General features: G+C 38.8%; 1 protein-coding gene across 4 annotated transcripts in view; it reads left to right on the top strand.

Annotated features, from left to right (window-relative positions):
- The window catches only part of ttll7 (tubulin tyrosine ligase-like family, member 7), a 141,589-nt gene that overhangs the window by 34,269 nt on the left and 89,091 nt on the right, over positions 1-18,229 (top strand). For all 4 annotated transcript variants that reach the window (XM_067431714.1, XM_067431711.1, XM_067431712.1 and 1 more), the window contains 5 exons: positions 9,807-10,022; positions 10,765-10,899; positions 11,665-11,786; positions 16,508-16,575; positions 16,695-16,853. In XM_067431714.1, coding sequence (XP_067287815.1) covers positions 9,998-10,022; positions 10,765-10,899; positions 11,665-11,786; positions 16,508-16,575; positions 16,695-16,853 — 509 coding nt within the window. In that variant the 5' untranslated portion in view covers positions 9,807-9,997. The remainder of the gene's footprint in view (positions 1-9,806; positions 10,023-10,764; positions 10,900-11,664; positions 11,787-16,507; positions 16,576-16,694; positions 16,854-18,229) is intronic.

Raw genomic sequence — 18,229 nt, 5'->3', positions numbered from 1 at the left:
TTCATAAAAAAAGCAACATTTTGAACAAAAAGCTGAGAAAATCACATTTTTGTGAAAGACTGTTTCCAGATCAGATTCAGAGCGACGATCAAACGCAGATGGAGGAGATCGAGTCCATCAATACTCCTAATGCTTGCACAGTCATGTAGCTCGTCCTGGGTCCACATTTCATTCAGTAACATTAGGCAATTTTGATTCATATGCTGTTTATTGATGATGATCAGGTTATTTTTCATATGCATATGATTACATGCGATCGTTCGTTTCACTGCGTCTTACTCGCATGTGTTTTTATCAGGAGATTCAGTACTCTCATTTAGAAGATGCGCAATAGCGCCCCCTCGCGTCCGACAGTGAAAACCCGGAAACCCGGAAAATTCCGTTATTGGCCTGGAAGCGTTGTCTCACAAATAACGGAAATTTCCGTGTTTGGCGGGGAAAGAGTTAAGACCTGATGCATGGATCCATTATACTGTTACGCGTGCATGTTTACATTTACTTAAAACATAACTGATTGAGTTTACATGAATGCTCGACAAGTTTGGGCATTTTGTTATTATTATGTGTGTTTTGACTGTTTAAAGAAGTGTCTTGCAACATGTTATCTACAATGCACAAGTTCAAATAGAGTTTTACGTGTCAGAGATCGCAGACGGCCCCAGATTACTATTGTTCTTGAACAATAGTAATCTGGGGCCATCTGCGATCTTTGCCAGGTAAAACTATATTTTTACTGCTTAAAGGGGTTAAGCACAACATGAAGCAGGGAAAAAATAACCTGACGTGAGCACAAAATTCAAGCTGGAATTCAAGCCCTGAAACACCAACAATATTCATCTGGAGCAAATGAAACGAGTGAGTGGAGGCGGGTTTGTGTGTCAACTCAATGTCGGAGAGGTCAGAGAGAGCCAAAAAGCATAGCTAGTGCCGATTTTTGCTAATGCAATATATGACGGTAATGAATATGCACGGTATTGTTATTATGGGCATTTCGAAATACCGTAAATACATTTTATCTTATTTCAAATAATGCACTTAATAACTGTCACGGCGGTGCCTCCTGCAGGCAGAGGAGGGTCGTTAGTGATTGGAGCCACCTGGGCTCAGAGTATTTAAGCTGCCTCACTAACCTCTGTCTCTCTCTCTCTGCTCCTCCAGGTATGATTGTGTCTTGTTTGTTCCTTTGTAGTTTTATTTAGTTTCCACTCAGACATGTTCACACCCACACAGATTCATGCATCCATGAACTTTACATACACTCTACATTATGACATGTTCACACCTCATCCTGTTTCCCTTGTTTATAGTTAATAGTTTTGATTTACAATAAAATAATCTTGTTTGGCCTATACCTGTTGTTAGTGTCCCCTCATTCTTTGCCACAGGCTAAGAGCCGGCCTGTGACATAAACTGGATAAATCAAGTTTTTAAAATAACTCCAGCACAGAGAAACGAACAAACAAACAAAACACACACTAACAGCAGTTTGGCAGGTCTGGAAACAGATTGGGCCACCTCCAGTCCAGATTCTCCGGTTCTGGACAGTTTCAACGATAGAGCATAGCATTAACGTACTGGGGTGTTATAAAGTTAATCTTTAAATGTCACTCAGCTACTTAGTCGATCGACCGCTTACCTGACAACCCATCTTGAGAGCGTCGGTCAGTCCGACCCTCCCGAACGCTCTGACACCAGCACCGGTAAATGGCAGCTAGCCCAGCCCACCCCTTAGAGAAGTGTACGCTCTTATTTTGAAAAGCCCTTATTGGCATCACATTGAAGCAATACGCCTGATTGCCTGACTACACATGTGGATCGTACGCAACTCTGTGGAAAGAAAGTGCCAAAAAGATCTGTAGACGTGTGCAGAGTGATTTACATTTACATTTAATCATTTAGCAGACGCTTTTATCTAAAGCGACTTACAAAAAAGGGGAGAGCAATAGAAGCAATGAAACAAACAAGGCCAACAACCTGTAAGAGCTGTAAGAAGTTTAAATTAATTAGCGCAGTACACAATTTTTTTTATTTTTTTTTATAGCCATCTACAATAGCCACCTACAACAAAAACTCACGTACGCAAAATACAGAACACTGGATTTTGATAGCCATGATAACAACCCATTAGGACTAAGGCTGTTGCCCCAGCTGTTGTCGTTAACGCAGATTCAGTGGCCCAATGGGTTGGTTTTGTATGGCATTCTAGCTAAACGCGCAGCAATAGCCATCTACAACAAAAACTCACGTACGCAAAATACAGAACACTGGATATTGATAGCCATGATAACAACCCATTAGGACTAAGGCTGTTGCCCCAACTGTTGTCGTTAAGCAGATTCAGTGGCCCAATGGGTTGGTTTTGTAAGGCATTCTAGCTAAACGCGCAGCAATAGGCATCTACAACAAAATCTCACGTACGCAAAATACAGTACACCGGATTATGATAGCTATGATAACTGTAACACACCCGCCTGAAGGCACAAATCCGGATGAGAGACGTAGATATGATCCAGAAGTGTGTGCTTTTTGGTCGTTGCTGTGGTGATCAGTAAGTGCTATTCTGTATTGGTCAGGTGCAATTGGAAAAGATGTGTCTTAAGATGTTTTTTAAAAATGACTACAGACTCGGCAGCACGAATTGAGATCGGCAGGTCATTCCACCAGGTGGGAATGGTCCAGGAAAATGTCTGTGAGAGCGATTTCATGCCTCTTTGGGATGGAACCACGAGGCGCCGCTCACTCGCAGAACGCAAGCTTCTGGAGGGTGTGTAAGTCTGAACAAGTGAGTTTAGGTATATTGGTGCAGAGCCAGTGGTTGTTTTGTAGGCGAGAACTAGTGACTTGAATTTGGAGTTTGTTGGCAGAGGTTTAATTTATTTGTAGATCTTGTTTTGTGTTTACAAGTTGTAATATGCGTTTTTGACTCAGTCTTCATTTTCAATGATTATTGCATTATTTTGTCACAACAGTGAAACAATAGTGTCAGAATTCTGAAAGCAAATGTGACACAATCTACAAACAGAACATGATCTTCACCTGCAAACAAGTCACTTTACATTCATTCAAATTCTGGTTTTCAAGTACAAGTCACTGATTTGTGAATCAGGAAATGTTTATTTGTGGATTTTTAATCTTTTTGTAGACCATGCTTTATATTTGTGGATCACAAAGAGTTTGTTTGAGGACTTTGTATCTATTTGTAGATCTTGTTTTACATTTGCGTTTCATGAAGACTTTGTTTGTGGATTTTTTTTAATCTATTTGTAGTTTGTGTTTACAAGTTGTAATATCTATTTGTGACTTTTATTCTGTACATTTTCAATGGTTTTGGCATCAAATTACCCCCATACATTTTGCTCCCGTGATGCATGAGGGAGGCATGTGGTCTGGGAGATCCTCGTGTCTTCCCGTGAACGTTTGGTGGCCTCCTCTGCCTTCTCTTCCCTCGATGCGGTCGCAGCCTAAGGGTACGTCTGTGGTCAGAATGACCCTGCTGGTGCAGTTCCTGGGAGTCTGGCTACAGCTTCTGGGACTGTACCATTGGGCTGCGAAGACCATCAGGCTCAGCTATGCGATTCAGTTTGCGCAGGCTCCTCCCCTTCTTCGGGGAGTCCTCTATACCGTGGTGGGGCTCAATGCCCCTGTCATGCGTGCAGAGATCGCCACCCTACTGGTTCGAGCGCATCCATCCAGCCGAGATGAAATCTGGCTCCTACAGCCTATACTTCATTGTACCCAAGAAAACCGGTGAGTTACGAGCAATATTGGACCTACACGTCCTGAACCGATCCCTGCACAGGCTTTCGTTCAGGATGTTGACTGCAACGCCTTTTCAAATGTGTTCGTTCGGCAGATTGGTTTGCAGCAATTGACCTGAAGAATGCATACTTCCATGCGGCCGTGACACAGAACGTTCCTGCGGTTTGCGTTCGAAGGACGGGCATATCAGTATGCAGTGCTCCTATTCGGGCTAGCTCTGTCCCCTCGCGTCTTTACGAAGATTGTCGAGGCAGCCCTTATGCCACTCAGGCAACAAGGGGTTCCCATCCTGAACTACCTGGAAGACTGGCTCATACTGGGTCACTCTCGAGAGCGGTTGTGCGAACAGAGATCTGGTTCTCCCCCACTTAGCCCGTCTGGGCCTTCGGGTCAACTGGGAGAAGAGCAAACTCAGATGATCCCTTTTCTCGGTATGGAGACCGACTCGGTTGCCATGTGCTCCATCCCCAGTCGGTCCAGCTGATTGAGATCAGTTCGGGGACGCACAGGTAGATCTGTTTGCCTCCCACGACTCATCCCATTGCAGCTTGTATTATTCCCTGACCGAGGGCACACTCGGCACGGATGCACTGGCGCACAGCTGGCCGTGGGGTATGCAAATATGCGTCCCCCCAGTGAGCCTTCTTGCACAGGTTTTGTGCAAGGTCAGGGAGGACAAGGAGTAGGTCATGTTGGTCGCCCCGTATTGGCACGGCCGGACGTGGTTCCCAGAACTACTACTCCTTGCGACAGCCCCTCCCTGGCCAATTCCTCTGAGACAGGACCTCCTCTTTCAGAGATGGGGCACCCTGTGGCACCCGCGTCCCAATCTTTGGAAGCCTCCACGTGTGGCTCCTGGATGGGACACGGCAGGTTTGAGTACCCTACCACCCTTCCACTAGAGCCGAGTGCATTGAAGTGGAACCAAGAAGACCTCTGGAAATGCCCGGATGGGTCTGTGCTATCGTTCCTCCAAGATGGGTTGGATTGAAGGCTGTCTCCTTCCACCCTCAAGGTTTATGTGGCCGCTATCGCCGCCTATCTTGACCTCTTGGACAACAAACCGGTAAGTAAGCATGATCTGATCATCAGGTTCCTGAGGGGTGGGAGGAGACTACATCCTCCTTGCGCTCCTCTCGTACCCTGTTGGGACCTCTCAGTAGTCTTAGATGCTCTTAGAGGGCCCCATTTGAGCCTTTGTGGTCAGTTGAGATTAAGTTCTTGTCTATGAAGACAGCGCCGCTGACCGCATTGGCCTCCATCAAGGGGGTAGGGGACCTGCAGGCATTTTCGGTTGACAAAGTGTGCCTGGAATTTGGGCAGTGTGACTCTCACGTAATCCTGAGACCCCAGCCTGGATATGTGCCTAAGGTTTCCACCACTCCGTTCAGAGACCAGGTGGTGAACTTGCAAGCGCTGCCTTGGCACTGCTCTGTCCAGTACACGCTCTCTGCGCTTATGTAGACAGGACGCGGTTTTCAGGACCTCAGACCAGCTCTTTGTCTGTTATGGAGGGAAGCTGAAAGGGAAGGCTTTCTCAAAGCAAGGTTGTCCCACTGGATAGTGGACGCCATTGTTTTGGCTTACCAGACAATGGGGCACTGCTGACGCCGACACCAGTAAGTCTGCCCTAGCTAGCCCAGACACTCGTGTTTGGCCAGGTGCCTCCATGTGCACGGTTCCCCCTCCGGGCGACCCCCACATGTGTATTTCCACCGTAAGCCTCCCTGAGTGGGTGTCTTCCCTTGGCAAGCTTGCCGCCCCCTGGGGTTAAAAATCCACTTGCGGCTGGTACCCCAGTGATCTTCCATATGCAGCCCTTAGCGTCCTCCCTACGGGTAGGCATTTTTGTGCATATCTCCTCCTGGAGTATGCTTCCCAGTGTACCTTGGTATTCCTGTGATAAGTGGGAGTCCTTCGTCCGTACTAGTCTTACGACAGGGCCCTTGCGCTTACACAGGTCACTGGAAGACAGCCGAGTGGCGTGATTAAATTGGGACCCCCATTCGTCAGTCACTGGAGTTACACGGAGTGACTAAACGAAAGGGAATGTCTCGGTCAAGTATGTAACCCTCATTCCCTGAGGAGGGAACAGAGACGTAACGTCCCTCTGCCATATCCAATGTAATGTTTGTGTGGTTCGAACGACAGCTCTTGACCTGTGGTTAGAAGGAGTCATGTGGACCTACATTTATATTTAATATATATACCATGTGGATATATTAATATCAATAAATTCTTTAATAAATTCATATCTTGAACAAAATAAGCAATATGCCATTCAGTACAATCTATATATTTTATTTAGAATATACACAAATTAAATTTATGCCTTTTAGTTTGTCAAGAGATTTAAAGCACCGATTTTGAAGAGAATCTGGAGATCAAGCAAAATAACTAAGAAAATGAAAATTATTCCTCAGATGCTATGTCTATAATTTATAGCCAAAAATCAGGAAAATAACAGATTTCAAAATGGATTACTAAGCACTCCACCAGCTGCGTGACATTATTTACCAATGTGGTTGAATGACACATTTGCGACTAGCTATTGATTTCTTCATCGATGCACCATACTATGGCTACTAAGCAGCAAGTTATGTCATTTTACAAGAAACACACCTCTGATTAAGTATTGGGAAAACTACTTTTAAACTGTAGTTTTGCAAGCCACAAACTATTCAATTGAAGGTACTTACAGCTACAACTGCAGTAAAGATTTGAAATGGTGCCTTTTGAAAACAAAGTTTACTACAAGATATTAACAAGAAGTAACTACATTGAAGCTACTGATAGGTCAATATCTGTCCAATTATATAATTTATAATTGACCAATTAATTTATAATTAAATAATGTAACTAAAGATCATAAAAGGTCATCACTGTAATCAGATGCTTCAATGCAGATACTGGAACACTGCATCTGATATTATATTAGATTTAGTAGATTCAGAATCTCCATGATATTCATGGAGATTCTGAGTGACATATTTCCATAACTAATTTTAGGTTATGATCGGAAAACTAGACTTCACAGAATGTATTTGGTGTGTTTGTCATTCACATGCAGTCAGATCATGAAGTTCAGACACATGCCCGAGCAAAACCACCAAATGTCACGTTTGCAGTGAGATTCAAATTTGAGAGTATATTTGATTAATCAACATACAGCATATCATGTGATCTTCATACTGTAGTCACAAAATTAGAGACCTTCTGAAAATCATGTGACGCGTAAACATGGCGAATGTGATCAAATGGCTTCAGGCATTCCCTTGAAATCTTTATTTATAATTTGAACCAATTTGACTAAATTATTTTATGTTATTTTGTTATTTTTTTTCATTCCTAAACAGTGATCTGCTTGTGTCTTTTATTTGTGTGAAATCAGTATGTGCTACTGCACTTTACAAATTCACCACCAGAAGTCAGTGTTGTGTTATATTTTGCCACCTGTGTTGCTATAAAGTTACAGCCATGGCTGAGGTATACAAGTCTTTTATGGACAAAGAAGATAAATAAAAAAAATAAAAAAATTCCACACAAATATAAACCATTTCGAGCATTGTGCACAAACTTCATTTACATTTATGTATTTTGTAGATTGTTTTATCCAAAGTGACTTAAATTGCATTTAGTTTTATCAGTTCAAAGCACACTTTCTCAAGCATAAAACGTCATGTATATAAATTATGGTTATGTCAAATAAAAATAAGAAAGAAAAAAGCTAAATATATTTTGATATTTTAAGATGTTTAAGCAGTGATTTACAAGGTGGTCAATTTTTAAATGAATGTAAAATTATTGTCATAAGGTATAAGGGATGAGGATATTGCTTTTTTAGACTGGGGATGTAATTTTGTATAACAGTATTTTTGCATTTCAACAATATTTAATATAAAAAACAAATTTGGAAAAAATCCAAGTCCAGGCACTCAATAGGATGCAAAAAGTTAAAAAGCCTTTAATGGTAGGGCTAAAACATTAAAACACCAACGCGTATCGGCCGATATTTGGCCGATACGCGTTGGTGTTTTAATGTTTTAGCCCTACCATTAAAGGCTTTTTAACTTTTTGCATCCTATTGAGTGCCTGGACTTGGATTTTTTCCAAATTTGTTTTCAATATTTAACCCTTCCAAGAGCACCATAGGGTGAAAGGGATTCCAGCAGCGCTCCAGTTCTCTTTTGTCTAATATTTAATATAAGTTGAATATTGTCAAAAGGCTGAAAAATATTTATGCATTTTATCTGAGGAGCTATCATTTCAACCAAAGGGCCATTACCTACTAAACAATAAATTGATCATTTTTGTTTTTGAACATTGTCTATGTTCACATACACAACCACCCTGTTGTGGTAAACATCTATCCAATCCATTTGTTATTTTCCTCATACATCTAAACAGTCTAAATCTGCATATTGTCTGAGTAGGTATACTCAGTGTACATTTGTGTTTTAATGTACTTGACCATCAAAAAAGAATGCTCTATAGTATGAATGTGGGGGTAGTATGAAATCCGTACATGCGTCTACATCCACCATGTTGCCTGTTATTGTCACATGACCTACAAGCGTCATTTACTACTCTTCTAGATGAGTATGCAAGCTTTGGTTCATACTACTTTGTCATCCCTTACGAAACGAAAATATATTTACCAATATATTACTTGAAATATATTTTAATATATTGTACATATATGGAATAATATATTGATGGTATTATAAAATATATTATATATTCATGTAATATTGCAAAATATACAAATGATTGCCGCTTTCAATATATTGCAATATATTGAAAAATAAATATTAAATCCCATATATGTGAATATATTGCCTAATGTATTGCATGAAATTTTCCAATATACTGCAATATATTTTTGTTTTGTAAGGGATAATTGCATCTTTAACGGACAGTTTCTGCTTAGTTATGTGCATCCTGTCACCATTTAAACTGCCCTGTCAATCATCTTGTCACAGTTTAATATCTGCCAGTCATGGGTTTTTGAACTCTCCTTGTGTGTTTGCAATGATGCATTTAAAAGTGAATGACCAAGTATCGAACAAAAGTTCACAATTCTGTTGCAGATGAACTATAATGTAGGTATAGATAATATTTATGAAATAGTGTTTCATAAGGTTAGATACTGATAATTATTCACTCAAACCCCCTTATCTAAACCTCTCAACTTAGCTCAGTGTCAGACTTCCACATCTACCATTTTTATTTTTTATTTTTTTCTAGTTCTAATTGAATCCTCAATCAATATGCAATGGGTTGTGGCCAATATTAACCGTTAAGTTTGCACAGATCTGCACTTTGGATTCTAAACGGAAAAAGTAGACCCTCTGGGAAATTTGGGACACACTAATTCTAATTTCGAATACTATTTAGGACGGATAGTATGCGAATTGCGAAGCAGCATGCATCTCGGTGGAAGCAGCAAGTCATCCTCATACTTTTGCCTACGTATTTGGACATACTACTCTTTTGGCGTATTGTTAATTTTACATACTATATAAGAGGCATTCAATTTCAGATGCAGCAAATCTGACAGTTTAAACTCATTCATGGACATGAAACTAAGTTTATTGCTAGCAAAGTCATAAATATATGATAAATAATTAATATATCACCCAGATTTAGTCATCATTTGTCATCCTTGTGTCAAAAGAAAGTATTGCTTTGTAGTATTGCTTGATGTTAGTATTAGTTTTTGAAGAGCGCGTTGCGCTGTTAGACGTGTGCTTTGCTGCGTGACAGATTACAGACATGTAAAGTGAACATTAGAATGTTAAACATGGCAAATCTCACAGGCTGATGATGCAGTGGTGCTAATGTTGTGTTTGCTTGACAAGCAGCAGACAGACCCTCATCTGCTGAAGCCTACGTCAGGCAGCAAGAGCTGATCACTGAGGTGAAACCTGCTGTCAGCAGCGCTGATGGGTTTGAGTGACACAGCAAACGTTTGGCCAGACTGTGCTGTTCCCTCGCTTTTCTTCTTTGTCTGACAATCTTCCACTTTCTCTTTCTCTCTTCCTCAGACACCCTGTCTATCTGCCCATCTGTGGTTCTGTGAAAAAGGCTCGACCTCTTTCCTTATAGAAACGGTCTACAACCAACCTTCACCCCGTCCCCTGCCTCATGATCTAAGTGGACAGATGATATTGCCACCTCCTAAAACTCTTGTCAAGACAGCGGAGAGGAAATAGATTGGTGCCAAACTGTTTGAGAGATGCCCTCACCCCCCCATGATGGAGGTAAGTTTGATACAATTACAACAGTGACCCCAACATTTCACCCAGAATACCAGAGCAGCCATGCAGATTCTCTATGCCCAACCCCTTCTTTAAAAAGTAGGTGCTCTAGTCGGTATGTTTAAAACCTTGCAATCTGAAAGTTTTTAGTTTAAAGGAGTTTTAAAGTTTGAAGTTTAAAGGGTAAAACAACACTGTTTCTTCCAATCTCATGTCAATCTTGAGTACCTAAAGAGTAGTATTGCATCCTTCATATCTTTTAAGTATCTTTAGTTTTATCATGTTTATTAAAGACAGATACACTGTACCAATTCTCACTCATGGCAAACTCATGGAGGCGTGCAGTCAGTGGAGCTAAGAGTCATAAGCACAAACCACATCATGGCATTATCCCTGGATAACTTTCGATTCACTATAATAAAGTATAGTGACTATAAGCTATTGTTAAAGGGTTAGTTCACCCAAAAATGAAAATTCTGTCATCATTTACTCTCCCTCAAGTTGTTCCAAACCTGCATGAATTTCTTTCTTCTGCTGAACACAAAGGAAGATATTTGAAAGAATGTTTGTATATAAGCAGACTTTGAGCCCCATTTACTACCATAGTATTTTCCCCCTACTATGGTAGTCAATTGGCTCAAAATCTGCTTAAAGCTTTAAAGCTTCAGAAATTTTAGAAGAATAAGTTTAAATAGAATATCAGTATGTTGGCTGTCAGTGACTAAATGTTCTTCATGTTCCACAGATGATCAAGGAACGTCCCCCATGAACATGCCACCGACACTATCCAATCAGAATGGAGTAAAGAGGAAGGTCCACACCAAGAAGAAGAAGAAGGGTTTCATCACAGCCAATGTTGCAGGAACAAAATATGAGATCGGTAGGAAAGACGTTCTTTCATTAATTTGCTTATTCTGTGAAATTTGTTGATGTAAGAGGACATTCACGCTAAGCGTTTTTGCATTTAAAAATGTGAGATGCAGTCCAGTTGAATTTAAATAATAAAAAAGGTCTAGAGATACATTAAACACCCCCTAAGAAGGGGTTTTATATAGGGATTGCTAAGAATAATTTATAAACAGCAATATAAAAGGCTAAAACGTACACCTACTTGTTTCTGTTTTTTTGCTGCTGCATAGTCACAAATGGGAAGTACTAATACTGAGTTTTGAAAAAAAAAAAAAAGAAGTTCTACATCAGCCTGGAATTGCACTTTTTGGGGGATTATTTTTTCCTCATTGAATTTTTAAAATATATAATTACTTAACAGGCATGTCAAGATATCTAGCTTTGGTTTAACCGGATTTCAGTCTAAGCCACACCAATTTGGTTTTATCCAGTAATGCTGAGGTTTATGGAAAAACAACATCATGATTATAATATTGCCAATTACTAATGTTTTTTTTTTGAAAGATAATGAAATGCAGACATAACATTCCTAAAGTACTTGGGTTGATGCAAAATCATAAGTCATGCTTAATCATGACTGAAAAAAGCATGAGTTTTTATTTAAAGTAAAGAACTCTCTATTTCTGGATTAATTCTACTAATGAAGTCAGTTGTTTATGCCCATGGAAAAATATATTTTATTCAGTATTGTCAAAGTCAATGCATATCAAAGGAATCTAATTGGATTTATCTGCAGTGCGTATTGTCATTGAGGAGATGATCTTTCATAAAGCCAGAGATGAGGATGAGATGGCCAATCTTATCTGGAATGACTCTGCTGTGCAACATGAGAAAATCGCTGAGCTCAGGAACTACCAGGTACTCTGATTTTCCTTTAAGTCCAAAGAATAAAAAACTTATTTTTTAAACTTGAAATGTTGCTACGGTTTCCTCTTATTTTCCCTGGATTTAAGAGATGTGACCTTTACTATGGCTTATACTCATTTTCCTAACATCCTTCATGGGTATTTGCAGCTTAATCAACAGAAGTCAGCTAATGTACTGGATATAACCTTTTTTGCCAAACTACTATACAGTAGTAAAAAATAAATTGAGGTCACCTGAGGTCATCAAATTTGTCAGGAACAGATTTGAACCATTCCTTTTTGGGCAAGTCTGCTCATTGAGCGGCCATTGGACTGTGGCTGCGTCTGAAATCTTTAGCAATTGTTCAACTTGTTCCTTTGCTGCAGGCACATGATGGTACCTTTGAAACCGCAAAATTGTCTAATGAACTACAACATTTTATGTTATTTGTTGTAGATGTTATGTTATTACTATTTGTTATTACTAAGAAAAATATTTACTCTAGACAATATTAATTCTTTGCTAGCGATAAAATCAGATCATTAAATGTTTTAGTTTAATTCACGGGCTCAGATGCACAGGATTGTGGGATATTATAGGCAGTGAAGGATACATATATATTGCCTTCAAAAATCGATCAGAAGAAGTCAGAATCTCAGTAGACAGCTTGTGTCACGATCATTGGATTTGGACATGCCTTGCTGGCTTCCTACCTTTGGATGCTGCCTGAAGAAAAAGTATTTTTCAGCATTTGAATGCAGTGTTTTAGTAATTCGTTATATTTATATAGCGCTTTTCGAGGCACTCAAATCGCTTTACATAGAAGGGGGAATCTCCTCAAACCACCACCAATGTGCAGCACCCACCTGGATGATGCGACGGCAGCCATATTGCGCCAGAACGCTTACCACACACCAGCTGGTTGGTGGAGAGGAGACTGAGTGATTAAGCCAATCATTATATGGGGGATTATTAGGAGGCCATGATTGGACAGGGGCCAATTGGCAAATTTGGCCAGGATGCCGGGGTTACACCCCTACTCTTTATCAAAGGACATCCTGGGATTTTTAACGACCACAGAGAGTCAGGATCTCGGTTTAACGTCTCATTCGAAAGACAGTGCTCTTTGACAGTACAGTGTCCCCATCATTACACTGGGGTGTTAGGACCCACACAGACCACAGGGTGAGCACCCCCTGCTGGCTAACACCAGCTAACACCTCTAAATACAGTAATATACATTAAGTTGCCAAAAGTATTAGATAGAAGTTTGTCATTACAAATGTACAAGTACACTGCAACGATATTTGTCTTTTGGAGCAAGCCTCCGGGCTGCAGCTATTTGGGAAACCTATCCAAATAACTGAATTCAGGTGGTCCAATCACTGCATAAAATCAAGCACCTAGGCATGCAGACTGCTTCTACAAACATGTGTGAAAGAATGGGTCGCTCTCAGGAGCTCAGTGTGGTACTGTGATAGGTTGCCACCTGTGAAATAAATCCATTTGTGAAATTTCCTCACTACTAAATACTAAAATGGTCAACAGTTAGTAGAACAACTGTTATAAAAAGTGTAAGTGTAAGTGCATCAAATTGCAGTGTGGGGTCAGCGCATGCTGAGGCTCATAGTGCGTAGATGTCGACAACTTTATCATTTCCGGATTGCGCATTTCCATAATGACCAACACAATCTACCAGATAATGCCTGATTTAAGACTCCCTTTTTTGGGAGGTAAATAATGGCGCAAACACCAGTAAATTGACGGGCGTAAACTTTTGTAAATTACCTTGCATGATTCATTTAAATATTTTCCTCCCATGAATTTCGTACCTGAAATGGAAATCCTACAAATCCAAATGCAATAAGGTCAGCTGCAAAAATCTGTCCATGCCTTTTCAGAGCTAATTTATCACTGCTTGTCTTTAGTTAATTCTGTCCCTAAGTTAGATAATTAACTGAATAATAGGTGAACAGATTCATAATAACGAGAACAAACAGGCACACACTAGGAAACTAGGGACGTTTCTCAATACCAAGTATGCAAAGTTTGGACTTGCGTCCTTGGTAGTGTGGACTTGCCAAGTTCGACTCAGGAGAATGAATTCCTGAGGACACGAGGACAAGAGGACGGAGGACACAAGTCCGGTAATTCTGGAAATGGAACAGCAGTGCTCTTGCTACTCCTGCTATCTATCTCTGCATGTATATTTTAGGTAACAATAAAACAAAATATGTTATAAAACACCACTCTGCCTTTTTTTGTTTTCATTTAAAAAAATATTTATACATAATTGAAGCCACACAAATATATATATATATATATATATATATATATATATATATATATATATATATATATATATATATATATATATATATATATATATATATATATATATATATATATATATATATATATATAACCCCTCTTTTTGTTTACATTTTAAAAATATTAAACATTAATGTGTGGTTTAGGCAATAGGTGCATATGCACTTGATTATCTTCACTGTAATAAAATTACATATGACATAAAGAACAACAATCTATTTTTGTTAAATGTCAGTTTTAATTATCAATAATAGCCATTATAAAAGTATAAGTAAAATGTATATGAATCTGTACAATAAGAAATAAAGCAAACAATTAAAGCAAATATACAAAGTCAGCGCTCTAGTAGGCTACAATGGTAAAGTTAAATCAACTAAATGTATAAAGTTAATAAACTTCACTTTGCCCTCAGCCAGGGAACAAATTATAGATTCATGAGACCAAAGATCGCCCTGTTAGATTATACACAAGACAGATTATATCTCATATCTCTTTTACCACTACAGAGACATCAGAGCCAGTGGCAAACATTAGAAAGACTAGCCGAGGAAAGGCTGCTCTCATGGGGTTAATGAGCACTGAGCACCCAGTGATCGACTGGATCTCACAACTCCAAAAATGTCGGATACAATTTTTAAATAGGGGCTATCTTTATAAATAAACCACATATTTGATGCATTCTGGGATAGCTGGCTGTCTCAAGAGTACACGAGTCACCTCTTGATGCATCCTCGATAATAGGAGCGGATTAAGAACACAAAGCCTATTAAGAAACAGCAGACGTAGAACTTTTATTACGAAATACAAACAATAAATAGTGTGTTGGTGCTCTTAATAAAAATCTTAATAAAAATGACAGATCGTTGTAGCCCCTCATATCAAGTGAAATGTGAGCGTACTTGAACCGATAATCTGTTCCTTTTTACTACTAGTTCTTGCAGCAAAAAACACATAAATGAACATCAGAAGGTGTGTTGAAAAAACAGTGCAACTTTCTGAAATATATCATGTCTCTTGTAATAGCTCATTATTTTTAATTACACAGAATATTTTTTACTAATCACTTTCAGAAATGAAATCAGTCTCTCACATCCTCTGCCATTTTTAAAATGTCTTTTCTCACTGAGCTTGCATTGCATTCTGGAATTGCCATCTCTGTGAAGGATATATGCCATACTGTCTTAAACAGCTAGAAATAAGGAAAAATGGGTACAAAAATAAGGTTAAAACAATCTTAAAGCAAAATTTATTTTAATACTTTACGAAGGTGACCATATTTTGATTAACAAAAACAAGGACACTTTCAGGCCCGGCAATGAGGTACTTGTAGATTGCCCTAGTGCTGGTCAATTGGCCCAATGAAAAATAATGAACACCAGGACATTTTCATCTCTTTAAAAAAAAACCCAGCGAGGATGGCCAGTACAGGACTTGAAAACAGGACATGTCCTGGAAAAACAAGACGTTTGGTCACCCTGACTTACTCCTCCTCATTAGACCATTAAACCACATACTGTCTCAGATCCACTGCTGTTGCATTTACTTGGAAAATAGCAGCTTCAAAATTTCTCCTTTTATTTTATGTAGAAGGAAAATAATAGGGAATGCTATGCTGATGAGTAAAAGATTAAAGTAAACCACAAAATTGCTTCTTCTTCTTTTTTTCTTCTTCTTTTTTTTAAGAAATCAACTTGTCTTTCATATTGAAACAAATTACTTTTACACCCAATCAGTATGACATAAAAGGTATTGTAGTGTAGTTTATTGTCTTTTGTGTAAGCATCTCTGCATGTCTGTGTAATATTCCTGGTCACATGCCATAGGATTGCAGCCACAATGAAAAATGCTTCACTTTTAATAATTTATTTTCATACAGTTGTGTTCTGTGTTGTTTTGTAAAACAACTGTGTTAGCTGTGTTGTTAAACTATGTTGTGCTTTCACACTTACTAAAAGGTTTGTTCTTTAGTTTTTTCCCTTGCTTTCCGGTGATTGGCTCAGCTGCCAAGCTACAGGTCATATGAGTCAAATTAATGGTCCTGTTCAGCCTCATTTGCTCAAAGAATACAGAAAAACTCACTACCCCCATCCCTTCCTCTTTGCATTCAAAGCAATTCATTCATCTGTCAGTACCTACAACTACATGGGCTCTGATGCAGAACCAATTACCTTGGCCCTTAGAGTCAAAATTGATCGTCTTTTTTAGTTTTAAATTAAAAACAATGTGGGGAACTAAATAGGGGTTAAGAAAGGTCTGACAACCACCTTTTGTTTTGAGTCTGTAATTGGACATAAATGTCAAAATATTATAGTCTCAGTTCAAGACTTGGGCTCTAATGTTGTGTTTTTCTTCTAAGAGGTGAATAACTGAGTGCCCTCTAACAGTGTGATTATTTTCTTCAGAGGATAAACCATTTCCCGGGAATGGGTGAGATTTGTCGGAAAGACTGCTTGGCAAGGAACATGGCCAAGTGAGTTGAAAACATGATACCATATCAGATACATGACTGATTACAGCTGCCCACTAGCCATGGAACGTTGACTTTACTCTTTGTTTTTGTTGATTTTAATACCCTCTTCTTTTCCTTAGAATGATTAAAAGTCAGCCTCAGGAATATAGCTTCATCCCCAAAACCTGGATCTTCCCAGCCGAGTGCACACAGTTCCAGAACTATGTAAAGGAGTTGAAAAGAAAACGCAAGCAGAAAACGTTTATCGCTAAGCCTGCGAATGGAGCCATGGGCCATGGGTAAGTTACAACAGACTGGAAGTTTTGTGTCCTGCGTGACTGAGAGTTGTTCTGGAGTATTTCTCAAAATATAGATTATTTGTCATTTTCCCCATGAACAGCATACTGCTACAAAAGTGGAAAAATATTTACAGTAACATTTTGTTCAACCTAGCATTCTCCTAGACCTAGGAGAACATATTCTAAGATACCCTGACGAACATAGTATATTTTATTGGCTCTGGAACAGTATTCTGATTAATTATTCATTTATAAAGTCCCCCTGTAGTCAATAATTGTATCCCTTAAAACTAATCTTGATCACTAAAATTGCATATTTTAGTTTTACTTGAAAAAAAAAAAAAAAAAAATCTACATGTCTTAAAAGGGTTAGTTCACCCAAACATTAAAATTCTGTCTTTATTCACCCAGATGTCATTCCAAACCCGTAAGACTTTCGTTCATCTGAATGAAGATATGAAGAAAACAAATGAAAATATTTTTGATGATATTCTAAAGCTCTCTGACCCCTCCATAGATAGATATTTAATGAAAAATTTTAAGAAAGGTAGTAACAACATCCATTTATAAATAGTCCATGTGACTAATGGTTCAACCTTAATTTTATGAAGCGACAAGAATACATTTTATGCTCAAAAACAAACAAAAATAATGATTTTTTTCAAAAAAACATTTCTAGCCTGTGTCAAACTCTTATGCTGTTGACGCAGTGTAAACAGTGCAATGTTTCCAGAAAGCGGCTTACCATTGTCCAACGCTGTTCACGTGAGCACCACGACATACGCACAAGTCGGCTAGAAGAAATTGATGAATAAAGGCGTTATTTTGTTTGTTTTTTGCACACAGAAAGTATTCTTGTTGCTTTATAAAATTAAGGTTGAACTACTGTAGTCACATGGGCGATTTTGGAACGACATGAGGGTGAGTAATTAGTGGCAAAATTTTCATTTAAAATAGCTCGAATGTGGCTTTACACCCTTGCCTCATTTAGTATGCGGTTTTATGAATATGTAAATCAGCCCCGTCTCTACTCACTGACACCAGCTCAGAGCTTCACTCAATCACACATTGACGTGATTGGTTACAAGGAAGTTTGTGGTGTCAGAAACGTTAGCGATAGGCTTATGAATGGCTGTGGCTAGACTGCACGGAGCTGCATGGAGTTCTGACCATATGCATATTTGGATCAGATTTGAGCTTTGGTTCCATTGAAATAAATGTAAACTTTTGTGGTTAGACTGTATGCGACTGACCAGCGAGTTGTGTTGTATTCTAATCAAAAATATTAGCAAAACATTTAATAAATGAGAGGAGAATTATCAATATATTTTTTATTTAAAATTATATTCTTTAAACTTTTTTAAAACATTATTTTA

The sequence above is a fragment of the Pseudorasbora parva genome, chromosome 22 (genome assembly GCF_024679245.1).
Source record: "Pseudorasbora parva isolate DD20220531a chromosome 22, ASM2467924v1, whole genome shotgun sequence".
In the NCBI taxonomy this organism is placed as follows: domain Eukaryota; kingdom Metazoa; phylum Chordata; class Actinopteri; order Cypriniformes; family Gobionidae; genus Pseudorasbora; species Pseudorasbora parva.
The sequence above is the reverse complement of the archived record's forward strand: the minus strand, read 5'-3'. Positions and strand labels throughout refer to the sequence as shown.